This window comes from Salmo trutta, chromosome 25, assembly GCF_901001165.1.
Source record: "Salmo trutta chromosome 25, fSalTru1.1, whole genome shotgun sequence".
NCBI classification, from domain to species: Eukaryota; Metazoa; Chordata; class Actinopteri; order Salmoniformes; family Salmonidae; genus Salmo; species Salmo trutta.
In genome coordinates this window covers 17,942,395-17,969,952 of record NC_042981.1, presented here as the reverse complement: position 1 = coordinate 17,969,952, position 27,558 = coordinate 17,942,395, and the positions used below count along the sequence as shown (strand labels likewise).

The window sequence follows — 27,558 nt, the reverse complement described above, 5'->3', positions numbered from 1 at the left end:
CAGTAGCTAGCTATCAAGCTGAGATGTGACATTGATACAGGAGGAAGGCCTACAATGCCAAAATACTTCAAGATGTAGACTTCATCCACTCAATGTTGCTTTTATTAACATCAACCACCCTTTTAAAACTATAAATCATCAAACTACCCAACTTGGAGAGCTATGGGGGTACCTTTCTTTAAGAAAGAATAGTCATTTTGTTTGTGGTGGATCATGTATCAAGTCTATCCTTGTTTGTATACATTTTACAGATGCACCTTTTTCACATACTGGCATTTTTGTATTCTACAGTGCAGTAAGGGCAAATGGGTAGCTATCAAGTTTGTTTCAAGTGTCAGAGCATGGGTTGGAGAGCTTTATTAAGTGTTTTGTGTAATTCACCAGATAGATAAGCAGCATGTTCATGCTCTCAGTATGTACAGGATGTCACTGTAAGCCAGCTGTGTGTCATAATTGTACCAATATTACATTGAATAATATCATCACCATGAAGCACCGATGGTACAGCATGATGCAACACCTCCAGGACTCTAGCTATGTTTTCTCCAGAATTGGAATCCAACAATGGCTTTCTAAGCCTCCACTGGAAACCCTGAGATATGAAGTCATACTGTAGGCCTTGTTAGCAGCCCCACTCAAGTTTCCTCCATGTTGAGAAAATGATGGTAACCTCAACCCTGTTTTAGATATTAGGGTAATCATGTGCTGCCCTGTTCTCACTTTCTTTTCCTCTTTTTGAAAAACCACAAGGTTTCTGATATGAAAAGCTGCGAAGAAAAACGATACTTACAATGCATAAGACAGAAACATTGGGTGCAATTACAGAAGTGTTAGGGCCATTTGGGACTCATACCATGGAGAGATGGGTGTTCTTCTACATCTGTTCCTGCTTTTCTCTCTGTGTACAGCTGAGGTTGCAGCCATTTCAACATGATTTCAATGTTTCATAGCATCATGACATCAGTAGTTTTCATGTTGAGTTATATTATACATTTTTAAACAGAGTAGGCCTTTAATATAGAAGGACTTCCGGCGCCGACAGAGATGGCCGCCTCGCTTCGCGTTCCTAGGAAACTATGCAGCATCTTGTTTTTTTATGTATTATTTCTTACATTGTTACCCCAGGTAATCTTAGGTTTTATTACATGCAGTCGGGAGGAACTATTGGATATAAGAGCAATGTCAACTCACAACATTAGGACCAGGAATACGACTTTCCCGAAGCGGATCCTCTGTTTGGCCTATCACCCAGGACAATGGATCGGATCCCAGTCGGCGACCCAAAACAACGGCGCCGTAGAAGGGGCAGACGGAGCGGTCTTCTGGGCAGGCTCCGTAGACGGGCACATCGCGCACCGCTCCCAAGCATACTACTCGCCAATGTCCAATCTCTTGACAACAAGGTAGACAAAATCCGAGCAAGGGTAGCATTCCAGAGAGACATCCGAGAATGTAACATTCTTTGTTTCACGGAAACATGGCTCACTCGAGACACGCTATCTGAGTCGGTACAGCCACCTGGTTTTTTCACGCATCGCGCCGACAGAAACAAGCATCTCTCTGGTAAGAAGAAGGGCAAGGGTGTATGCCTTATGATTAACGAGACGTGGTGTGATCATAACAACATACAGGAACTCAAGTCCTTTTGTTCACCTGACTTAGAATTCTTCACAATCAAATGCCGACCGCATTATCTACCAAGAGAATTCTCTTCGATCATAATCACAGTCGGGTATATTCCCCCTCAAGCAGACACATCGACGGCCCTGAAAGAACTTCATTGGACTCTATGTAAACTGGTAACCACATATTTTGAAAACAAGGCTCCCCAAATTCTATCAGCAAATTGATTGTGCTACCAGGGCTGGTAAAACCCTGGACCACTGTTATTCTAACTTCCGCGACGCATATAAGGCCCTCCCCCGCCCTCCCTTCGGAAAAGCTGACCACGACTCCATTTTGTTACTCCCAGCCTATAGACAGAGACTAAAACAGGAAGCACCCGCGCTCAGATCTGTTCAACGCTGGTCCGACCCATCGGATTACACACTACAAGATTGCTTCGATCACGTGGACTGGGATATGTTCTGCATTGCGGCGAACAACAACATTGACAAATACACTGATTCGGTGTGCGAGTTTATTAACAAGTGCATCGGTGATGTTGTACCCACAGCGTCTATTAAAACATTCCCCAACCAGAAACCGTGGATTGATGGCAGCATTCGCGCAAAACTGAATGCGCGAACCACTGCTTTTAATCAGGGCAAGGTAACCGGAAACATGACCGAATACAAACAGTGTAGCTATTCCCTCCGCAAGGCAATCAAACAAGCTAAGCGTCAGTATAGAGACAAAGTGGAGTCGCAATTCAACAGCTCAAACACGAGAGGTATGTGGCAGGGTCTAGAGTCAATCACGGACTACAAAAGGAAAACCAGCCCCGTCGCGGATCACGATGCCTTGCTCCCAGACAGACAAAACAACTTTTTTGCTCGCTTTGAGGTCAATACAGTGCCACTGTCACGGCCCGCTACCAAAACCTGCGGGCTCTCCTTCACTGCAGCCAACGTGAGTAAAATATTTAAACGTGTTAACCCTCGCAAGCCTGCTGGCCCAGACAGCATCCCCGGCCGCGTCCTCAGAGCATGCGCAGACCAGCTGGCTGGCGTGTTTACAGACATATTCAATCAATCCTTATCCCAGTCTGCTGTCCCCACATGCTTCATGGGGGCCACCATTGTTCCTGTTCCCAAGAAAGCTAAGGTAACTGAGCTAAATGACTACCGCCCTGTAGCACTCACTTCCGTCATCATGAAGTGCTTTGAGAGACTAGTCAAGGACCATATCACCTCCACCCTACCTGACACCCTAGACCCACTCCAATTTGATTACCGCCCCAATAGGACCACAGACGACGCAATTGCCATCACACTGCACACTGCCCTAACCCATCTGGACAAGAGGAATACCTATGTAAGAATGCTGTTCATCGATTACAGCTCAGCATTTAACACCATAGTACCCTCCAAACTCGTCATTAAGCTCGAGACCCTGGGTCTCGACTCTGGGTCTCGACCCCGCCCTGTGCAACTGGGTCCTGGACTTCCTGACGGGCCGCCCCAGGTGGTGAGGGTAGGTAACAACATCTCCACCCCGCTGATCCTCAACACTGGGTCCCCACAAGGGTGCATCCACCCATACAGACAGCGTGGTGAAGAAGGCGCAGCAGCGCCTCTTCAACCTCAGGAGGCTGAAGAAATTCGGCTTGTCACGAAAAACACTCACAAACCTTTACAGATGCACAATTGAGAGCATCCTGTCGGGCTGTATCACCGCCTGGTATGGCAGCTGCTCCGCCCATAACCAGAAGGCTCTCCAGAGGGTAGTGAGGTCTGCACAACGCATCACCGGGTGCAAACTACCTGCCCTCCAGGACACCTACAGCACCCGATGTCACAGGAAGGCCAAAAAGATAATCAAGGACAACAACCACTCGAGCCACTGCCTGTTCACCCCGCTATCATCCAGAAGGCGAGGTCAGTACAGGTGCATCAAAGCGGGGAACGAGAGACTGAAAAACAGCTTCTATCTCAAGGCCATCAGACTGTTAAACAGCCATCACTAACATTGAGTGGCTGCTGCCAACATACAGACTCAACTCCAGCCGCTTTAATAATGGAAAAATGTATGTAATCAATTTATCACTAGCCACTTTATATAATGTTTACATACCTTACATTACTCATCTCATATGTATATACTGTACGCTATACCATCTACTGCATCTTGCCATCTTGATGTAATGTATCACTAGCCACTTTAACCTCTCTAGGGTAGGTGGCACCAAATCGTCCCACCTACGTAACAGCCAGTGGAATCCTGTGGCGCGTTATTCAAATACCTTAGAAATGCTATTACTTCAATTTCTCAAACATATGACTATTTTACAGCATTTTAAAGACAAGACTCTCGTTAATCTAACCACACTGTCCGATTTCAAAAAGGCTTTACAACGAAAGCAAAACATTAGATTATGTCAGCAGAGTACCCAGCCAGAAATAATCAGACACCCATTTTTCAAGCTAGCATATAATGTCACAAAAACCCAGAAGACAGCTAAATGCAGCACTAACCTTTGATGATCTTCATCAGATGACACACCTTGGACATTATGTTATACAATACATGCATGTTTTGTTCAATCAAGTTCATATTTATATCAAAAACCAGCTTTTTACATTAGCATGTGACGTTCAGAACTAGCATACCCCCGCAAACTTCCGGCGAATTTACTAACAATTTACTAAATTACTCACGATAAACGTTCACAAAAAGCATAACAATTATTTTAAGAATTATAGATACAGAACTCCTCTATGCACTCGATATGTCCGATTTTAAAATAGCTTTTTGGTGAAAGCACATTTTGCAATATTCTAAGTAGATAGCCCGGCATCACAGGGCTAACTATTTAGACACCCAGCAAGTTTAGCCTTCACCAAACTCCGATTTACTATTAGAAAAGTTTGATTACCTTTGGTGTTCTTCGTCAGAATGCACTCCCAGGACTTCTACTTCAATAACAAATGTTGGTTTGGTCCCAAATAATCCATAGTTATGTTCAAATATCCTCTGTTTTGTTCGTGCGTTCAAGACACTATCCAAAGGGTGACGAAGGGTTACGCGCCCGACGCGTTTTGTGACAAAAAAATTCTAAATATTCCATTACCGTACTTCGTAGCATGTCAACCGCTGTTTAACCTCTCTGGGCTAGGTGGCACCAAATTGTCCCACCTACGTAACAGCCAGTTGAATCCTGTGGCGCGATTTTCAAAACCTTTGAAATGCTATTACTTCAATTTCTCAAACATATGACTATTTTACAGCTATTTAAAGACAAGACTCTCGTTAATCTAACCACACTGTCCGATTTCAAAAAGGCTTTACAACGAAAGCAAAACATTAGATTATGTCAGCAGAGTACCCAGCCAGAAATAATCAGACACCCATTTTTCAAGCTAGCATATAATGTCACAAAAACCCAAATCACAGCTAAATGCAGCACTAACCTTTGATGATCTTCATCAGATGACACACCTAGGACATTATGTTATACAATACATGCATGTCTGTTCAATCAAGTTCATATTTATATCAAACAGCTTTTTACATTAGCATGTGACGTTCAGAAAAAGCATACCCCCCGCAAACTTCCGGGGAATTTACTAACAATTTACTAAATTACTCACGATAAACGTTCACAAAAAGCAAAACAATTATTTTAAGAATTATAGATACAGAACTCCTCTATGCACTCGATATGTCCGATTTTAAAATAGCTTTTCGGATGAAGCACATTTTGCAATATTCTAAGTACATAGCCCAGCCATCACGGGCTAGCTATTTAGACACCCACCCAGTTTAGCCTTCATCAAAATCATATTTACTATAAGAAAAATGGTCTTACCTTTCCTGTTCTTCGTCAGAATGCACTCCCAGGACTTCTACTTCAATAACAAATGTAGGTTTGGTCCCAAATAATCCATCGTTATGTTCCATCAGCGACGTTTTGTTTGTGCGTTCTAGACACTATCAGAATGGTAAATCACAGTCGCACGCATGGCGCATAACGTGACAAAATAATTCTAAATATTCCATTACCGTACTTCGAAGCATGTCAACCGCTGTTTAAAATAAATTTTTATGCAATTTATCTCATAGAAAAGTGATAATATTCCGACCGGGAATCTGCCTGTCTGTAAATAGAGGGAAAAACAGAAAGGCGGGGGCGGGCAGTGCACGCGCCTAAGCCTTTTGTCTGCTGATAGACCACTTAGCAAAAGCGCTCGTGTGTTTCAGCCAGGGCTTTGAATTACGTCATTCAGGTTTTTCCCGGGCTCTGAGAGCCCATTGGAGACGTGGGAAGTGTCACGTAACAGCAGAGATCCTCAGTTTTTGGAAGAGATGTCAAAGAAAGCAAATAAATGCTCAGACAGGCCACTTCCTGTAAAGGAATCTCTCAGGTTTTTGCCTGCCAAATGAGTTCTGTTATACTCACAGACACCATTCAAACAGTTTTAGAAACTTTAGCGTGTTTTCTATCCATATATAATAAGTATATGCATATTCTAGTTACTGGGTAGGATTAGTAACCAGATTAAATCAGGTACGTTTTTTATCCGGCCGTGTAAATACTGCCCCCTAGCCCCAACAGGTTAAAATAAATTTTTATGCGATTTTTCTCGTAAAAAAGCTATAATATTCCGACCGGGAAACCCTGTTTTCGTTCAAAGACTAAAAAATAAAAACCTGGTGTCGGCTCGTGCACGCGCCCCCAGTCTCATTGTTCTCTGATCGACCACTATCCAAATGCGCTACTGTTTTTCAGCCTGGGCCTGCAAAGGCATCATTCCCTGTTCTGCCGCCTTCTGAGAGCCTATGGGAGCCGTAGGAAGTGTCACGTTAGAGCAGAGATCCTCAGTTTTCAATAAAGAGAGTGTAGAAGGCCAAGAAATGGTCAGAGAGGGCACTTCCTGTAAGGAATCTTCTCAGGTTTTTGCCTGCCATATGAGTTCTGTTATACTCACAGACACCATTCAAACAGTTTTAGAAACTTTAGGGTGTTTTCTATCCAAAGCCAATAATTATGCATATTCTAGTTACTGGGTAGGAGTAGTAACCAGATTAAATCGGGTACGTTTTTTATCCGGCCGTGCAAATACTCCAATCTAGGGTAGCCTAGAGAGGTTAAACTCCATTGGGAATTGGAGTTTCCTTCATTAAACAGTTTAAAATCACATTACATAATTTCACAAATAGTTTCATCTTTACACATTCATTTTATACAACAATTAGATGCAAGCCTCACAACTGGGACTCTTGTATAAACAGAGTTATGGTAATGTGGCTGTATTGTCTCTCATGAGTTTCACAAAATTGTACAAAACGGACCAGTTCGTAGCTGGACTCTTCCCAGACCGTGAACACATTCTCCAAAACATGGACATTGTTCAGTTCTCAAGTTCTGTGATGTGGAAGAGGTTCCTTTGTTCTCCTCATCTTCAAATAATATTTTTGCAGGAATCTCCTTGCGAATGATTTTGCCGAAGATTGTATCTCCACCGGCCTGGGCAACCTGAGCTTTTGCTATACTCTGGCCATGAGGAGAGAGACTCCTCTAGGAATTTATGACCTGCCTAACAGAGCCTGGGTGTAGGGGGAAGAGAGAGAGGTGGTGAGAGTGGGATGGTGCTCGCTGTACCCAAAGAGGGCCACGTCATGACAATAGGCTGGTGTGTTTCTTTCTAAATCATGTCTGAACAATTGAATTGGCCACAGGTGGACTCCAATCAAATTGTAGTGGCATCTCAAGGATGATCGAAGGAAATTGGATGCACCTGAGCTCAATTTGGAGTGTCATAGCAAAGGGGTGTGAATACTTATGTAAATCAGATATTTCTTTATTTAATTTTCAATACATTTTCAAACATTTTGAAGAACATGTTTTCACTTTTTGATTATGGGTTATTGTGTGTAGATGGGTGAGAGAAAAATAAAATATTTAATACATTTTGAATTCAGGCTGTAACACTACAAAATGTGGAATAAGTCAAGGGGTATGGATACTTTCTGAAGGTGACTGTAAATAGTTAGTCCGGGTAGCTATTTGGTTAACTATTTAACTATCTGCATTAACGCTTTTTACACAAACTTTTTTGACTCACATACGCTACTGTTAATTATCGGTCACTATTCCTCATAATATGTACATATTAGGGATGCACCAATATGACATTTTTGGCCGATACCAATATCCAATATTTTCTTTGCCAAAAAAACTTCCGATACCCATAACCAATATTAAAAAATGTTGCGGCCTTTTATGCATTCTAGTACAGTTAAATAGTTGAAACAAAGTGTCATATGTTAATTTGTTCAGTTAGGAACAGATTGTTTAATAACTTGTAAATGAGAAAAATGACAAATCCATGAATTTTATCACAACGCAGACATTCATGACACAAATTTTAGCTGCCCCGTATTACAAAGATGGTTAAGTTGTTGGTGGCTCTTCTTACTATCCAATCTTGACTGTATGGAGAAACGTAAAAATGCTTTGAAAGAAATATTCATTTAAACTAAAATGCAGTTAATAATTGTAGCTTTAACTGCCTGAAAAATGACTGACTCTAGGCTGTCATAAACTGCTATAAATGGCACAACTAAAAGTTTTCAAATGTGCTCAACTGACTTGACTTGAAAAATGCGAGCAAATTTACATTATATCTCATCTTTGATTTAGGAAATTAAAAAATAAACAAAAGAACAAAACTGCTTTGTTTTAAATTAAATGAAACTCTTGACCTATACCAGCCATGAATAAACAGCAGAAAAGCCATAGGGCTTAGTCTATTTTTTTCCAGTGACTCTGGATGTCTGGGTTACAGTATGACTGCCCATTTACAATTTTAACATTTGGGGAGGTTTTTCATCACAAAGAGGACCAGCTCGGCTTTGTCACGAGAGTCTTGCTTTTTTTGTCTACAATGTGTGAAGCTGCACTGAAAAGGAGCTCACTGTCCACACTAGTACAGGGAGCATCAAGATACTTGCGAGCAGCTTTAGCTAGGAAGGAAAACGGTGCTTGTGACTTCTCCAGTATCCAAGTTCATCTTCATTCCTGGGAATAGTAGGTTCTGTCAGGTATGATAGTATCTGCAAATAATGGGGGGGGTAGTACATTTAATACAACATATTGCATTATTCCTGCATTCCAAAGTATCATTAGGCATAGATCAACTATACAGTCATGGCCAAAAGTTTTGAGAATGACCCAAATATTAATTTCCGCAAAGTTTGCTGCTTCAGTCCCTTTAGATATTTTTGTCATATGTTACTATGGAATACTGAAGTATAATTACAAGCATTTCATAAGTGTCAAAGGCTTTTATTGACAATTACATGAAGTTGATGCAGAGTCAATATTTGCAGTGTTGACCTTTATTTTTCAAGACCTGCAATCCACCCTGGCATGCTCTCAATTAACTTCTGGGCCACATCCTGACTGATGGCAGCCCATTCTTGCATAATCAATGCTTGGAGTTTGTCAGAATTTATGGGGTTTTGTTTGTCCACCCGCCTCTTGAGGATTGACCACAAGTTCTCAATGGGATTAAGGTCTGGGGAGTTTCCTGGCCATGGACCCAAAATATCGATGTTTTGTTCCCCGAGCTACTTAGTTATCACTTTTGCCTCATGGCAAGGTGCTCCATCATGCTGGAAACGGCATTGTTCATCACCAAACTGTTCCTGGATGTTTGGGAGAAGTTGCTCTCGGAGGATGTGTTGGTACCATTCTTTATTCATGGCTGTGTTCTTAGGCAAAATTGTGAGTGAGCCCACTCCCTTGGCTGAGAAGCAACTCCACACATAAATGGTCTCAGGATGCTTTACTGTTGGCATGGCACAGGACTGATGGTAGCGCTCACCTTGTCTTCTCCGGACAATCTTTTTTCCGGATGCCCCAAACAATCGGAAAGGGGATTCATCAGAGAAAATGACTTTACCCTAGTCCTCAGCAGTCCAATCCCTGTACTTTTTGCAGAATATCAGTCTCTCCCTGATGTTTTTCTTGGAGAGAAGTGGCTTCTTTGCTGCCCTTCTTGACACCAGGCCATCCTCCAAAAGTCTTTGCCTCACTGTGCGTGCAGATGCACTCACACCTGCCTGCTGCCATTCCTGAGCAAGCTCTGTACTGGTGGTGCCCCGATCCCGCAGCTGAATCAACTTTAGGAGACGGTCCTGGCGCTTGCGGTCCTTTCTTGGGCGCCCTGAAGCCTTCTTCACAACAATTGAACAGTTCTCCTTGAAGTTCTTGATGATCTGATAAATGGTTGATTTAGGTGCAATCTTACTGGCAGCAATATCCTTGCCTGTGAAGCCCTTTTTGTGCAAAGCAATGATGACGGCACGTGTTTCCTTGCAGGTAACCATGGTTGACAGAGGAAGAAAAATGATTCCAAGCACCACCCTCCTTTTGAAGCTTCCAGTCTGTTATTCAAACTCAATCAGCATGACAGAGTGATCTCCAGCCTTGTCCTCGTCAACACTCACACCTGTGTTAACGAGACAATCACTGACATGATGTCAGCTGGTCCTTGTGTGGCAGGGCTGAAATGCAGTTGAAATGTTTTTTGGGGATTCAGTTCATTTGCATGGCAAAGAGGGACTTTGCAATTAATTGCAATTCATCTGATCACTCTTCATAACATTCTGGAGTATATGCAAATTGCCATCAATCAAACTGAGGCAGCAGACTTTGTGAAAATTTATATTTGTGTCATTCTCAATTTTTGGCCACAACTGTACATAGAGCCGATGCAGATGTTGGCCTTTTTAGCTTACCAATATGCTTACCGATATATCGTGCATCCCTAGTACATACAGTTGAAGTCGGAAGTTTACATACACTTAGGTTGGAGTCATTAAAACTCATTTTCAACCACTCCACAAATGTCTTGTTAACAAACTATAGTTTTGGCAAGTCGGTTAGGACATCTACTTTGCATGACACAAGTCATTTTTCCAACAATTGTTTACAGACAGATTATTTAACTTATAATTCACTCTATCACAATTCCAGTGGCTCAGAAGTTTACATACACTAAGTTGACTGTGCCTTTAAACAGCTTGGAAAATTCCCGAAAATGATGTCATGGCTTTAGAAGCTTCTGATAGGCTAATTGACATCATTTGAGTCAATTGGAGGTGTACCTGTGGATGTATTTCAAGGCCTACCTTTAAACTCAGTGCCTCTTTGCTTGACATCATGGGAAAATCAAAAGAAATCAGCAAAGACCTCAGAAAAAAATTGTAGACCTTCACAAGTCTGGTTCACCCTTGGGAGCAATTTCCAAACGCTTGAAGGTACCATGTTCATCTGTACAAACAACAGGACGCAAGTATCAACATCATGGGACCACACAGCCGTCATACTGCTCAGGAAGGAAACGCATTCTGTCTCCTAGAGATGAACGTACTTTGGTGCGAAAAGTGCAAATGAATCCCAGAACAACAGCAAAGGACCTTGTGAAGATGCTGGGGGAAACAGGTACAAAAGTATCTATATCCGCAGTAAAACGAGTCCTATATCGACATAACCTGAAAGACCGCTGAGCAAGAAAGAAGCCCCTGCTCCAAACCGCCATAAAAAAGCCAGACTACAGTTTGCAACTGCACATGGGGACAAAGATCATACTTTTTGGAGAAATGTCCTATGGTCTGATGAAACAAAAATGGAACTGTTTCGCCATAATGACCATCATTATGTTTGGAGGAAAAAGGGGGAGGCTTGCTAGCCGAAGAACACCATCCCAACCGTGAAGCACGGGGGTGGCAGCATCATGTTGTGGGGGTGCTGTAAGGGCTGTCGTCGTAAGAAAATCAAGATGCAGCGCAGGATGTGTATTCATTTTAAAGATTTAATCAAATGAACCACTATAAACAAAATACTCTACAGAAACGACAGCAAACAGTCCTGTCTGGTTCTACATGAACAAAACAGAAAACACTAGACAGAAACAATCACCCACAAAAACCCAAAGGAAAAACAGGCTACTTATGTGTGACTCCCAATCAGCAACAACAAACTACAGCTGTGTCTGATTGGAAGCCACACGGCCAAAATCAACGAAACAAACCAACCTAGAAAAAATAACATGGAACGCCCACCCAATGTAACACCCTGGCGTAACCAAAATAAAGAACAAAAACCCCTCTCTATGGCCAGGGCGTTACAGGTGCTTTGCTGCAGCAGGGACTGGTACACTTCACAAAATAGATGGCATCATGAGGAATGAAAATTATGTGGATATATTGAAGCAACATCTCAAGACATCAGTCAGGAAGTTAAAGCTTGGTCGCAAATGGGTCTTCCAAATGGACAATGACCCCAAACATACTTCCAATGTTGTGGCAAAATGGCTTAAGGACAAAAAAATCAAAGTATTAGAGGGGCCATCACAAAGCCCTGACCTCAATCCCATAGAACATTTGTGGGCAGAACTGAAAAAGCGTGTGCGAGCAAGGAGGCCTACAAACCTGACTCAGTTACACCAGCTCTGTCAGGAGGAATGGGCCAAAATTCACCCAACTTATTGTGGGAAGCTTGTGGAAGGCTACCCGAAACGTTTGACCCAAGTTAAACACTTTAAAGGCAACGCTACCAAATACTAATTGAGTGTATGTAAACTTCTGACCCACTGGGAATGTGATGAAAGGAAAAAAGCTGAAATAAATAATTCTCTCTACTATTATTTTGACATTTCACATTCTTAATATAAAGTGGTGATCCTAACTGACCTAAGACAGGGAATTTTTACTTTAATTAAATGTCAGGAATTGTGAAAAACTGAGTTTAAATGTATTTGGCTAAGGTGTATGTAAACTTCTGACTTCAACTGTATCTACCTCAATTACCTCATACCCCTGCACAGCGACTCGGTACTGGTACCCCCGTGTATATAGCCAAGTTATCATTTCTCATTATTTATTATTAAGTTTTTTGTCATTTTTATTATTTCTGTTTTTTTTTCTCTGCATTGTTGGGAAGGGCCCGTAAGTAAGCATTTCACTGTTGGTCTACACCTGTTGTTTACAAAGCATGTGATGAATAACATTTTATTTTATTTGTTAGCAACACATGCATTCATTAAACTACATTTCCCTTGCTACTCAAAGGCGACTCCGTTTTCCTTCCAAAATTAAACCACAATTATTTAAGATGATCATTCATTGTTTATTCAAGAAAATAACAGTAGTCCTACTCTTCCATGCAGGCAATCATGTGATTTAAATGTCCTTTTCACAAAGTAATGGAAACATTTGAACAAATGGGGGATACAAAGTATATTGAAAGCAGGTGATCCACACAGGTGTGGTTCCTGAGTTAATTAACATCCCATCATTGCCCCCATCCACAAGGTTTGAGTGGTAATTGAATTGTTTGATGAGCATGAAAACGATGTAAACCATATACAGTACCATGGCCGTCTCAGTCACCAGATCTCAACCCAATTGAACACTTATGGGTGATTCTGGAGTGGCGCAAAGACAACGTTTTCCACCGCCATCAACAAAACACCAAATTATGTAATTTCTTGTGGAAGAATAGAGTTGTATCTCTCCATTAGAGTTCCAGACATTTGTATAATCTGTGCCAAGGTGCATTGAAGCTGTTCTGGTTCGTGGTGGCCCATCGCCCTATTAAGACACTGTGTTGGTGTTTCCTTTATTTTGGCAGTTACCTGTATATATGCATACTTTTTACTGGCGACCTTCTAAAATACCGGTACTTGTTGATGAGCCAAAACATATTTATAAAAGAAGTGCCACAGCTGCCACGTGCACATTATTTAACCTGTATCTTTAGGCTAGTGTATGTGTACCTTGGTGTGTATTTTGTCTACAAGTAGGTAAACACTCATTCTGTTTCAGGATGCCCATAGTGTAGTCATTTTCAAAGATGCTGGTTGGCTGTTGTATAAACACTAGTGGTGACTTTTAGATAGTTCTTTCTCCCTTGGGCCGCTGTAGCACTCTTAGTTAGAGGACATATAAACATCTAGTGTTTGATTTGTGGTTGATATTTGTTTGCGTTACTGCTTTCTTTTCAAGTCCAGGAAATCATCGCACTCTAATAGATTGTAAATCAAATGTTCTGCAGACAAAAGACTACAAACAATAGCAGAACAGCTGAATATCGGTTGTAATTATTGTTAATACAACAATGATACTACTTCAATGTTGGCTGAGCATCATGATTTTAATATTGTTTGTTTTTCCCGCTCAACAGGCTATGATTTCTCTGAGGTGCTGCGATGGTTCGGAGAGAGGGTGGACCGCATCATCCTGCTCTTCGACGCCCACAAACTGGACATCTCAGACGAGTTCTCTGAGGCCATCAAGGCCTTCCGTGGCCAGGACGACAAGATCCGCGTGGTGCTGAACAAGGCTGACCAGGTGGACAGCCAGCAGCTAATGAGGGTCTACGGAGCTCTGATGTGGTCCCTTGGGAAAGTCATCAACACACCCGAGGTGGTGAGGGTCTACCTGGGCTCATTCTGGGCCAAGCCCCTGCAGAACACGGAGAACCGGAGGCTCTTTGAGGCAGAGGCCCAGGACCTCTTCAAGGACATCCAGGGCCTGCCCCGGAACGCTGCCTTACGCAAACTCAATGACCTCATCAAACGGGCTCGACTTGCTAAGGTAAGGCGTTTCTGTAACTGTACTCCCCCAGTACGTACTCTGCCCTGCCCATTCTTGTGCTGTCCCTGGAGGCCAATAGTCCTAATAAGTCAAATGTCTTTAATGGTGATTGGAGGGGGATTATACAGTTACATATTGCGATATTGTTTTAGACAATATTATATCTACTTTGACTCGATTTGTAAAATATTTTTTTTTAAATTGCTCAGCTGGCGCTAGTCGGCTGTACGTGTCACGCCGGAGCCTTCCTCCTCCAGTCCCGCACCATGGCCGGAGCCTTCCTCTGCGCTGGTGCCCAGTCCGGCGGGGGGGGGGGGGGTACTGTCACGCCCCTGACCATAGAGAGCCCTCGGGGTTCTCTATGGTGTTTTAGGTCAGGGCGTGACTAGGGGGGTTTCTAGGTATTATATTTCTATGTTGGTGTGTGTGTATGGTTCCCAATTAGAGGCAGCTGAATCTCGTTACCTCTAATTGGGGATCATACTTAGTGTGTCCTTTTTCCCACCTGCTATGTGGGATATTGTTTTGTATGAGTGCGTATGTGCGCTACGTATTTCACTATCGTTATATCTTTGTTGTTTTGGAAGTTTCACTATCATTAAAATGTGGAACTCTACTCATGCTGCGCCTTGGTTCAATTATTCATACGACGGTCGTGACAGTACGGTACCTTTGCAAAAATGTTTCATCCTATAACTTGTTCTCTATCTTTAATTAATGAGCCAACATGTTTTCAGCACCATTCATTTCCATGACTGATCAAAACTAATTTTACAATGCTATCTCATCTCTCTGCAGGAGACAATGTGCAATATGTTTGGAACATCAAATCGCAATAGAATCGCAGTATCGAATTGCAATAAATATAGAATCGTGAGAATCGCTATACATATCGTATCGGCACTTAAGTGTGCTTAAGATCCCGGACTACATTTTTAAGTCTGACCACGTGGTCTTACACCTGTGTTGTTTTTGGCCTGTTGTGCAACATGAACACTTCCTCTGGGATCCCTGGTTTCCAGTATTTCCATTCAGACTGGTACTTAAGTCTCCCTGTAGCACACAGAGCAATTTATCCAGAACAGAGGAGGGCCATTCCTCAGAGTGTACCCTTATCTCTTCCGCAATATTTTCCAACTGGCCAGACAAACTGAAATCCAGCAGCTCTCCACATCCTGCTATTCTGAGAGTGTGTGAGACCATGTGAGGTAGTAAAGCACTCAGTCCGTACTCCCAGGTTGGCCCTGTCGGTCTCGATCGCCCACCACCCCTGGTCAGAGAGGAATGTATGAAGTCCTAAAAAAAACCAAGGCCCATATTTACCCACCCTCTTCCTGCCTGCCTGCCTGCCTGCCTGCCTGCCTGCCTGCCTGCCTGCCTGCCTGTAAGCACTGGCACTCCAGCCTCCAGCACCATAGTGTTTACGCCAACCCTGTCTGTCTCTGTCCGTCCGTCTGTTTGCCCATCCCACAACGTCTGCCTGCTTTCAAGAGGAATAAACATTCTCTGGAAACTAAAAGGCACAACCTTACTTTATCCCCAGGAGCGAACTTCCTCCCAAACCTACTTTATTGAGGAAATGATTGTGTAAACACCGGTGTTGTTGAATGTTCCCCCTGGCAAGGACATTTACAAGGTGGAGTCGCACTTGCAAACATGAGGAACATATTGATAACCCTGCTGGTCCAACAATGCTTGGAGGTTGAAGGAACCTGGTGAATGAATGCAATCAGCTTCTATCTGATGTATTCTGTTTTAACCCACCTTATCATCTCCCCTTGTACAGTGTATTTGTGAACTGAAATTGTATAAGTCTCATCAACAGGGTCGTCGTTGATAATGGCTGTCCCTGGCCATGACCCCATTCTCTGAGGGTGTCTCCGGGGGAGTTGAGACATGCGAAAAACACATTTCCAATTCACACATGCGTATACACACTTGTAGATGTGTAAAAAAGGAGAAACGTAATCACCCACCAAATCATAATAATTATTATTATTATGAAACCAGATGAAAATATCAAGCATGGAGAAGGAAGACTACCACAGAGATGTAGACAAAAGTTGTATCAAAAGCAGCATGACCTCATACATGCAGTGTAATAGAACCTTATTTGAATATGTGGAAAGCTGAAATCTGGAAATTACGTAAATAGACAAGTGGCTCAGGCTTGACCATACTAATACTCTCTCTCTGTATCTCTCCCATAGGTGCATGCCTACATCATCAGCTACCTGAAGAAAGAGATGCCGTCATTGTTTGGGAAGGAGAAGAAGAAAGAGGAACTGATCATGAGACTTCCTGAGATCTACACCATACTGCAGAGAGAGCACCACATCTCCCCTGGAGACTTTCCCAATGTCGTCAAGATGCAGGTCAGCTGGGTTACCATGCCCCCCACCTTCAGAATAATTCATATGGCTACGTCCCAAATGGCACCCTATTCCCCTGCACTACTTTTGACCAGAGCCTTGGTCAAAGTTAGTGCCCAAAAAAAGAATAGGGTGCCATTTTGGGACACTAGGCAGGTAGCTTAGTGGTTAGAGCGTTGGACTTGTAACCGAAAGGTTGCTAGATCAAATCCCTGAGCTGACAAGGTAAACATCTGTCGTTCTGCCCCTGAAAGCAGTTAACCCACTGTTCCTAGGCCGTCATTGAAAATAAGAATTTGTTCCTAACTGACTTGCCTAGTTAAATAAAAACATCATAGGTTTTTATCTAGGTGCAACTCAGTGGCTCATCTGAAATGCAGAGTATTATCAAATACTGAATGTACCCATAGTCATTTCAGTCATCTTGCATACCTCAACATGAGTAGTGAAACGGTACTTGCAGATACAAGTAAAGGGGTAGATGGATTGTGCAGATCAAATCCATCTCCACCCTTTTCTTTAACATCAACAGTTCATCAAAAATTCATCATTGGGCATCGTTTAGCACTGCTGGACGTTGCCATCCAGTTGAAAGCGAGAGACGGCCACACCTCTGGCACCTCCCCAGCTCTGTGTGAAAGCAGCTGTTTTCTGTCAGCTACAGAGAGTAGAGCGAGCTAGGCGTCAGAGGCAGACTGAGCCTGGCTTTGGATTAGGAAGGGAAAGCTCAACTCATTGAACATAGAGAATCACCACAGCACTTGAAGTGAGAACAGTGCAGCTGGTTGTGAGACATTGTCTTGAGAGAATGCTCCACTATTGATCAGTGTAGTGTGTACTGGTCCCTGAGGAGGACTGTAATTCCCTGTCCTGTTATTGTGTGTTGAGGAGAGGGACCACCTGCCATAGTCTACATTTTTTTTGCTTTTTAGTCATGGGTGTTTACTTAAAAAAATGTTCAACACAGCACCGTCGAGACCTGAGACCTTAAGCCAATGTAACCGATACATATCCTTTGGTCATCCCACCCTAATCCTAGCCCTGGTATGACTGTATGATCCATTAGACGCCACAATAATGGAGTCATATCAGGGAAAGCCTAATCCCTGCTTTACAGATGTGGCCTAGAAGTTTCCTCATATACGACAATGGACAGCTCATGGCCACCCAAGTCAGTCAGGGTCAATATACACTACATGACCACAAGTATGTGGACACCTGCTCGTCGAACATCTCATTCCAAAATCATTGTAATTAATATGGAGTTGGTTCCGATTTGCTGCTATAACAGCCTCCACTCTTCTGGGAAGGCTTTCCACTAGATGTTGAAACATTGCTGCGGGGACTTGCTTCCATTCAGCCACAAGAGCATTAGTGAGGTCGGGCAATGGTGTTGGGCGATTAGGCTGGGCTTGCAGTCGGCGTTCCAATTCATCCCAAAGATGTTCGATGGGGTTGATGTTCTTCCACACCGATCTCGATTTGTGCACGGGGGCATTGTCATGCTGAAACAGGAAAGGGCCTTCCCTAAACTGTTGCCACAAAATGGAAGCACAGAATCGTCTAGAATGTCATTGTATGCTGTAGCGTTAACATTTCCCTTCACTGGAACTAAGGGGCCTGGCCCGAACCATGAAAAACAGCCCCAGACCATTATTTCTCCTCTACCTAACTTTACAGTTGGCACTATGCATTGGGGCAGGTAGTGTTCTCCTGGCATCCACCAAACCCAGATTAGCCTGTCGGACTGCCAGATGGTGAAGTGTGATTCATCACTCCAGAGAACACATTTCCACTGCTCCAGAGTCCAGTGGCATCGAGCTTTACACCACTCCAGCCGACGCTTGGCATTGCGCATGGTGATTTTAGGCTTTATTATTATCAAATCAAATGTTATTTGTCACATGCGCCGACTACAACAGGTGTAGACCTTTCTGTCAAATACTTACTTGACAAGCCCTTAACCAACAATGCAGTTTTTTTTAAGTAAGATTTTTTTATTTTTTATTAAATGAAAAGTAAAATAAACCAAAGTTTATTTTTATTTCACCTTTATTTATTTAGTTGCGAACAAGTTCTCATTTCCAACTGTGACCTGGCCAAGATAAAGCAAAGCAGTTCAATACAGAGTTACACATGGAATAAACAAACATACAGTCAATAATACAGTAGGAAAAACGTCTATATACAGTATGTGCAAATGAGGTAGGATAAGGGATGTAAGGCAATAAATAGGCCATGGTGGCGAAGTAATTACAATATAGCAATTCAATACTGGAATGGTAGATGTGCAGAAGATGAATGTGCAAGTAGAGATACTGGGGTGCAAAGGAGCAAGATAAATAAATAAATACAGTATGGGGATGAGGTAGTTGGATGGGCTATGTACAGGTGCAGTGATCTGTGAGCTGCTCTGACAGCTGGTGCTTAAAGCTAGTGAGGGAGATATGAGTCTCCAGCTTCAGTGATTTTTGCAGTTCGTTCCAGTCATTGGCAGCAGAGAACTGGAAGGAAAGGCGGCCAAAGAAAGAATTGGCTTTGGGGGTGACCAGTGAAATATACCTGGTGGAGTGCGTGCCACGGGTGGGTGCTGCTATGGTGACCAGAGAGCTGAGATAAGGCGGGGCTTTACCTAGCAGAGACTTATAGATGACCTGGAGCTAGTGTGTTTGGCGACGAGTATGAAGTGAGGGCCAGCCAACGAGAGCGTACAGGTCGCAGTGGTGGGTAGTATATAGGGCTTTGGTGACAAAACGGATGGCACTGTGATAGACTGCATCCAATTTATTGAGTAGAGTGTTGGGGGATATTTTGTAAATGACATCGCCGAAGTCGAGGATCGGTAGGATAGTCAGTTTTACGAGGGTATGTTTGGCAGCATGAGTGAAGGATGCTTTGTTGCGAAATAGGAAGCTGATTCTAGATTTAATTTTGGATTGGAGATGCTTAATGTGAGTCTGGAAGGAGAGTTTACAGTCTAACCAGACACCTAGGTATTTGTAGTTGTCCACATATTCTAAGTCAGAACCGTCCAGAGTAGTGATGCTGGACGGGCGGGTAGGTGCGGGCAGCGATCAGTTGAAGAGCATGCATTTAGTTTTACTTGCATTTAAGAGCAGTTGGAGGCCACGGAAGGAGAGTTGTATGGCATTGAAGCTTGTCTGGAGGTTAGTTAACAGTGTCCAAAGAAGGGCCAGAGGTATACAGAATGGTGTCATCTGCGTAGAGGTGGATCAGAGAATCACCAGCAGCAAGAGCGACATCATTGATGTATACAGAGAAGAGAGTCGGCCCGAGAATTTAACCCTGTGGCACCCCCATAGAGACTGCCAGAGGTCCGGACTACAGGCCCTCCGATTTGACACACTGAACTCTATCAGAGAAGTAGTTGGTGAACCAGGCGAGGCAATCATTTGAGAAACCAAGGCTGTTGAGTCTGCCGATAAGAATGTGGTGATTGACAGAGTCTCAAGCCTTGGCCAGGTCGATACGGCTGCACAGTAATGTCTCTTATCGATGGCAGTTATGATATCGTTTAGGACCTTGAGCGTGGCTGAGGTGCACCCATGACCAGCTCTGAAACCAGATTGCATAAAAGGTACGGTGGAATTCAAAATGGTCGGTGATCTGTTTGTTAACTTGGCTTTCAAATACCTTAGAAAGGCAGGGTAGGATAGATATAGGTCTGTAGCAGTTTGGGTCTAGAGTGTCTCCCCCTTTGAAGAGGGGGATGACCGCGGCAGCTTTCCAATCTTTGGGAATCTCAGACGATACGAAAGAAAGGTTGAACAGGCTAGTAATAGGGATTGCAACAATTTCGGCAGATCATTTCAGAAAGAGAGGGTCCAGATTGTCTAGCCCGGCTGATTTGTAGTGTTCTAGATTTTGCAGCTCTTTCAGAACATCAGCTATCTGGATTTGGGTGAAGGAGAAATGGGGGAGGCTTGGGCGAGTTGCAGTGGGGGGTGGAGAGCTGTTGATCGGGGTAGTGGTAGCCAGGTGGAAAGCATGGCCAGCCGTAGAAAAATGCTTTTTGAAATTCTCAATTATAGTGGATTTATCGGTGGTGACAGTGTTTCCTAGCCTCAGTGCAGTGGGCAGCTGGGAGGAGGTGCTCTTATTCTCCATGGACTTTACTGTGTCCCAGAACTTTTTTGAGTTTGTGCTACAGGATGCAAATTTCTGCTTCAAAAAGCTAGCCTTAGCTTTCCTAACTGCCTGTGTATATTGGTTCCTAACTTCCTTGGAAAGTTGCATATCACGGGGGCTATTCGATGCGAATGCAGAACGGCACAGGATGTGGCATCCAAGGAACAAAAGTTACACAATAAAATAACATTAACGAGGCTTTATACAGGGTCAGTGTGTGTGTGTGGGGGGGGGGGGGGGGGGTTCAGGTTAGTTGAGTTAATTGAGGTCATACAGTGCCTTGCAAAAGTATTCACCCCCTTGGCATTTTTCCTATTTTGTTGCAATACAACCTGTAATTTAAATTTATTTTTATTTGGATTTCATGTAATGGACACACAAAATAGTCCAAATTGGTGAAGTGAAATTTAAAAAATAAATTGTTTCAAACAAATCAACAACAAAAAACAACTGAAAAGTGGTACGTATTCACCCCCTTTGCTATGAAGCCCCTAAATAAGATCTGGTGCAACCAATTACCTTCAGAAGTCACATAATTAGTTAAATAAAGTCCACCTGTGTGCACTCTAGGTGTCACATGATCTCAGTAGATATACACCTGTTCTGAAAGGCCCCAGAGTCTGCAACACCACTAAGCAAGGGGCACCACCAAGCAAGCGGCACCATGAGACCAAGGAGCTCTCCAAACAGGTCAGGGACAAAGTTGTGGAGAAGTACAGATCAGGATTGGGTTAAAAAAATATATCGGAAACTTTGAACATCCCACGGAGCATCATTAAATCCATTATAAAACAAACCTGCCAAGAGAGGGCCGCCCACCAAAACTCATGGACCAAGCAAATTAGGGAATTAATCAGAGAGGCAACAAAGAGACCAAAGATAACCCTGAAGGAGCTGCAAAGCTCCACAGCGGAGATTGGCGTATCTGTCCATAGGACCACTTTAAGCCGTACACTCCACAGAGTTGGGCTTTAGGGAAGACTGGCCAGAAAAAACGCAACCCTGATGGACCCCCGTGTTAAGGATCAGCGTTGCAGATGTGTTGTTGCATACCCTTACCACCTCAACATAGGAGGGCCAAGCACATGAAGTAGCTCTTTCAGTAGTTTAGTTGGAATAGGGTCCAGTAGACAGCTGATTGTTTTGAGAGATACAGGATAAAAAACGTGGGTCTTTCCATTGATACGAGGTCATGGCAGTTCTGTGCAGACTCAGGACAACTGAGTTTTGGAGAAATAGCCATATTCAAGGAGGAGTTCGTAATTTGTCTTCGAATTATATTTTTGTTGAAGATGTTCGGGAATTCATCACTGCTGAAGTGAAGGTCAACCTCACTTGGGGAATGCTATTTTTTTAGTTAGCTTTGCAACAGTATCAAAAATAAATATTGTTTTTATTCTCCTCAATCAGGTTGGAAAATAGGCTGATCAGGCATCAGTGAGGGACTTTTCGATATTGCATGGTACTGTCTTTCCAAGCTAGTCGGAAGACTTCCATTTTGGTGGACGCCATTTCCGTTCCAATTTTCTGGAAGCTTGCATCAGTGCTTGGGTAATTTCTGTATACCAGGGAGCTAGTTTCTTGTCAGACTTTTCTTCTTTTTTTTGAGGTGTGATTGCATCTAGTATATTACAAAGGTTAAGTTTAGATCCTTGGCTAGGTAGTTAACTGATTTTTGTACTCCCAACGTCCTTGGGTAGGTAGAGAAAGTCTGGAAGGGCATCAAGGAATCTTTTGGTTGTCTAAGAATTTATAGCGCAGCTTTTGATAATCCTTGGTTGGCGTCTAAGCAAATGATTTGTTGCCAACGTAAAAAATCGATAGACCAGAGTTATGAGGAAAAACATTTAGATACACTATCTATTCCACAGGACAAAATAAGATCCAGGTTATGATTGTGGCAATGCGTAGGTCCTGAGACATGTTGGATAAAACCCACTGAGTCAATGGCTCCAAAAGTATTTTGGAGTGGGTCTATAGACTTCTCCATGTGAGTATTGAAGTCACCAAAAATGTGAATACTATCTGCCATGACTACAAGGTTCGAAATAAATTCAGGGAACTCAGTGAGGAACACTGTATATGGCCCAGGAGGCCTGTAAACAGTATCTATAAAAAGTGATTGGGTAGGCTGCATAGATGGGAAGCCGTTGTCTTACTGCAGGGTTCTCAAACCCTGTTCCTGGAGAGCTACTGTCCTGGAGAGCTACTGTCGCGCCAACCCTAATATAGCACACCTGATTGTAATAATTAGCTGGTTGATAGGCTGAATCAGGTTAGTTACAACTCGGCTTGGATCGAACCCCTACAGGAGGGTAGCTCTCCAGGAACAGGGTTGGAGAGCTCTGTCTTACTGTAATGTGTTACTTTGTGAAGCAGGACTAGATTACAAATGACATTGATCCCTGTTTCATAAACTTTCTTGCTGTCTTTGTTTTTCAGGAGCAGCTCCAGCACTATGACTTCAGCAAGTTCCCCTCCCTGAAGATGAAGCTGATTGAGTCCGTCGACAAGATGTTGGCTAACAAGATCTCCGGCCTGATGACCATGATCCGCGACGAGGAGAGCATGGCACCCCCAGCCATGGTGAGCGGTGGGGCCTTTGAGGGCTCCCAAGACGGTCCCTTCGGCCAGGGCTATGGAGAGGGCATCAGCGCCGGGTCTGACTGCGAGGACTGGATCGTGAGCCGTGACAAACACAAGTACGATGAGATTTTCTACTCCATGAATCCCATCAACGGAAAGATCAGTGGAGTCAACGCCAAGAAGGAGATGATGAGCTCCAGTCTGCCCAACACAGTCCTGGGGAAGATCTGGAAGCTGGCGGACTGTGATAAAGATGGCATGCTGGATGACGAGGAGTTTGCCCTGGCGCAGCACCTGATCAAGGTGAAGCTGGAGGGGTACGAGCTGCCCACCGAGCTACCTCACCACCTGGTGCCTCCCGCCCACAGGAAGAACGAGGTCGCTGACATCCTCTACAACCATGACGAGGACTAAAGACGAAGCCAAAAAACACCAATGGAGAGGACACTTCAACTCTATTGTGTCCCAATGCCCAAACTTGTGCACTATGTAGTATGGTGTGATGTATTGGCATACTAAGTAGTGTGCTAGTGTGGCTTTTGGGACATAAGACTAGATCTTGGATCAATGTCTAACAGGAGGGGTCAAATCTGACTAAAAAACAAGCAGTAATCCTACTTAAGCTGGAATTAAAGGCTTTTTTTTGCCTTGATATTTTTGACTTACTTTAAAAAATTAAAAAATGTTAAAAGGGTTGGTTAACTTTTTCTTATCAAGTGATACAGACTCCCTCAGTTGATTTTTTTTTCTTTTTTTTCTGTTCTTGGTAGTTTCGGGTATACCAACACATTTTCTTAAAGATTTGAATAATCAGTTTCTCAGATATATTTTTAATGTATGGCAACTGAGTGTATATGGGCCAAGTCTTATTTTCAACCTTTGTCCAAAGCTTTTAATTTAATCAATGAAGGATTTATTCAAAGTATTGACACCGCACTCAAGTTAAGATTAGTGGTTACTTGTATATTTATCCAGGAACAGTGTGTACCATGCTGCCACATGGTTAAAGTAATATTTAAAAATCAATATATTTCAAAATTGTCTCATATGTTTAGTATGTAGTCAAAATATAGAGGAAGAAAATATGTGGAAGTGTGTTCCTGAACAAATACATGCTTGGAAAGATTTATGGGTGGGAGAGGTTGATGTGATAGACTGGACAAAGGTTAGAGTGCATCTCCTCTTGATTTAACATTCAATGACAATGGAAGTGGCTTGGCCAGTTGACCTACTGGGAAAAACAATTTTTTTCAGAGCACAATCTGGTTTTGCAAAATAACTGCTGTTGCTTCAATACTAGATTTTCTGCAATTGTTAGGAAGAAAATATGGGTTACCCAAAAAAAATGTTTATGTTTGTGTGCATATGACAGGAGTGTATTTCTTGAGGACAATGATACTCACAACAAGCTTATGATTGTGCCTTGTAGATTTATTGTCCGTATAGTCAAAAAGGCTGCACTGTGTCTTCTTACCTTGTCAGCTTGTAGACTGGATCTAGAAAAAATGTAATTCTTAAAAATAATTTCAAACCTTTAACAATTATCTGAATGTAAAAGTTACAATTTTATTTTGGAAGTGTGTTGTTTTTGTATCATTGTTATTTGAATAGTTGAACAATAAGTTCAATTTGTGTTCCTCTCCCACAAATCATCCAGGTGGCTTGATGATCATGGGTCAGAGAGATTTCCGTATTAGTCAGCCACCACCCTATGTTTTCATTATACACCGCCCAGAACAGAAGTGCTCCATGCGTACAACACTGTTGCTTTTGGGGGATGTGCTTGAGTGTATATGCCTTCCTGTCAACATTCAGTCTAAAATGAAAAAAATAAATGCATTTAATAGTTATTGTATAATTTCCTCTCTTGGAAGGTGGAGACTTTTTTTGCTCATTGTATAAAGTGTTGCATCAATCATAATGATGAATGTTGTGCAGGAGACATCTCTTTCTCGTTCTAAACCTAAACGGTTATATTCTATTCCCACTTATGTACAGCCTCAACATTGTGCATTACCATTTGTGAAGAATCCTACAATATAGATTCCTTTGTATCATTCAGGGGATGTGTATATATTAAAGAACGTGTAAAAAAATAGTGTGTTCATAAATGTTTCTTTTGAATGTACGGAGAATGGGCCTTAAATGGACTACCTGCAGGTGCACAGTTGAAGACGGCATGGAAAGTGTTAACTCACTAATTATTTATTTTTCAGTTCACTTAAATTGATCAAATTAGCTGGAAAAGGAAGTGAGTTATGAATGCAGAAGTAACTGTATATCATATGGGTTTCTGTTGAGCCATGGGTGATGCATCAAAACCCATCTCAAACCAGAGGAGGCTGGTGGGATGGCCTGTAGGAGGACCTGCTCATTGTAATGGCTGGAATGGAATCAATGGAATGATATCAAACACATGGAAACAATGTGTTTGACTCCGTACCATTGAATACATTCTAGCCATTACAATGAGCACGTCCTTCTATAGCGCTCCCCACCAGCCTCCTCTGTCTGAAATATGTTATTTGACAATGACTGATTTATACAACTGTTAACCAAGTATCAGGTTTGAAAGGTTACCTCACAGGTGGGAGTTACCTACTGTAAACAACAAACACATTTCTGATCGACTTTTATTGCATTGGGCACTTAACCTTTATATCAAATCAGAATCATCATCCATGTCCTTCTTACACCCTCTTTCTGCTATGTAAGTTGCCTATTCATCATATTACTGCCTTCCAAATTACCCTATAATGCTAGCCCATACTTTACTGCTTGAACCCCTCTCAACGTCAACAGTGAAGAGGCTACTCCGGGATGCTGGCCTTCAGTAGCAAAGAAAAATCCATATCTCAGACTAGCCAATAAAAATAAAAGATTAAGATGGGCAAAAGAACTCTGCCTAGAAGGCCAGCATCCCGGAGTCGCCTCTTCACTGTTGACGTTGATACTGGTGTTTTGCGGGTATTATTTAATGAAGCTGCCAGTTGAGGACTTGTGAGGAATCTGTTTCTCAAACTAGACACTAATGTACTTGTCCTCTTGCTCAGTTGTGCACCGAGGCCTCCCACTCCGCTTTCTATTCTGGTTAGAGGCAGTTTGCGCTGTTCTGTGAAGGGAGTAGTACACAGCGTTGTACGAGAGCTTCAGTTTCTTAGCAAACTCTAGCATGGAATAGCCTTCATTTCTCAGAACAAGAATAGACTGATGGGTTTCAGAAGAAAGTGCTTTGTTTCTGGCCATTTTGAGCTTGTAATCGAACCCACAAATGCTGATGCTCCAGATACTCAACTAGTCTAAAGAAGGACAGTTTTATTGCTTCTTTAATAAGACAAGAGTTTTCAGCTGTGCTAACATAATTTCAAAAGGGTTTTCTAATGATCAATTAGCCTTTTAAAATTATAAACTTGGATTAGCTAACACAACGTGCCATTGGAACACAGCAATGATAGTTGCTGATAATGGGCCAATGTACACCTACAGTTGAAGTCGGATGTTTACATACACCTTAGCCAAATACATTTAAACTCAGTTTTTCACAATCCCTGACATTTAATCTTAGTAAAAATTCCCTGTCTTAGGTCAGTTAGGATCACCACTTTATTTTAAGAATGTGAAATGTCAGAATAATAGTAGAGAGAATTATTTATTTCAGCTTTTACTTATTTCATCACATTCCCAGTAGGTCAGAAGTTTACATACACTCAATTAGTATTTGGTAGTGTTGCCTTTAAATTGTTTAACTTGGGTCAAATGTTTAGGGTAGCCTTCCACAAGCTTCCCACAATAAGTTGGGTGAATTTTGGCCCATTCCTCCTGACAGAGCTGGTGTAACTGAGTCAGGTTTGTAGGCCTCCTTGCTCGCACACACTTTTTCAGTTCTGCCCACAAATTTTCTATGGGATTGAGGTCAGGTCTTTGTGATGGCCACTCCAATACCTTGAGTTTGTTGTCTTTAAGCCATTTTGCCACTTTGGAAGTATGTTTGGGGTCATTGTCCATTTGGAAAACCCATTTGCAACCAAGCTTTAACTTCCTGACTGAGGTCTTGAGATGTTGCTTCAATATATCCACATAATTTTCCTCCCTCATGATGCCATCTATTTTGTGAAGTGCACCAGTCCCTGCTGCAGCAAAGCACCCCCACAACATGATGCTGCCACCCCCGTGCTTCACGGTT

General features: G+C 42.6%; 1 protein-coding gene across 1 annotated transcript in view; it reads left to right on the top strand.

The window, feature by feature from the left end:
* Positions 1-25,471, top strand: part of LOC115162103 (EH domain-containing protein 4) — a 36,303-nt gene extending 10,832 nt beyond the window's left edge. The window contains exons 4-6 of the mRNA XM_029713069.1: positions 13,856-14,268; positions 16,479-16,643; positions 23,232-25,471. Of these exons, the coding sequence (XP_029568929.1) occupies positions 13,856-14,268; positions 16,479-16,643; positions 23,232-23,789 (1,136 nt within the window). The 3' untranslated portion in view covers positions 23,790-25,471. The remainder of the gene's footprint in view (positions 1-13,855; positions 14,269-16,478; positions 16,644-23,231) is intronic.
* Positions 25,472-27,558: the final 2,087 nt, after the last annotated feature.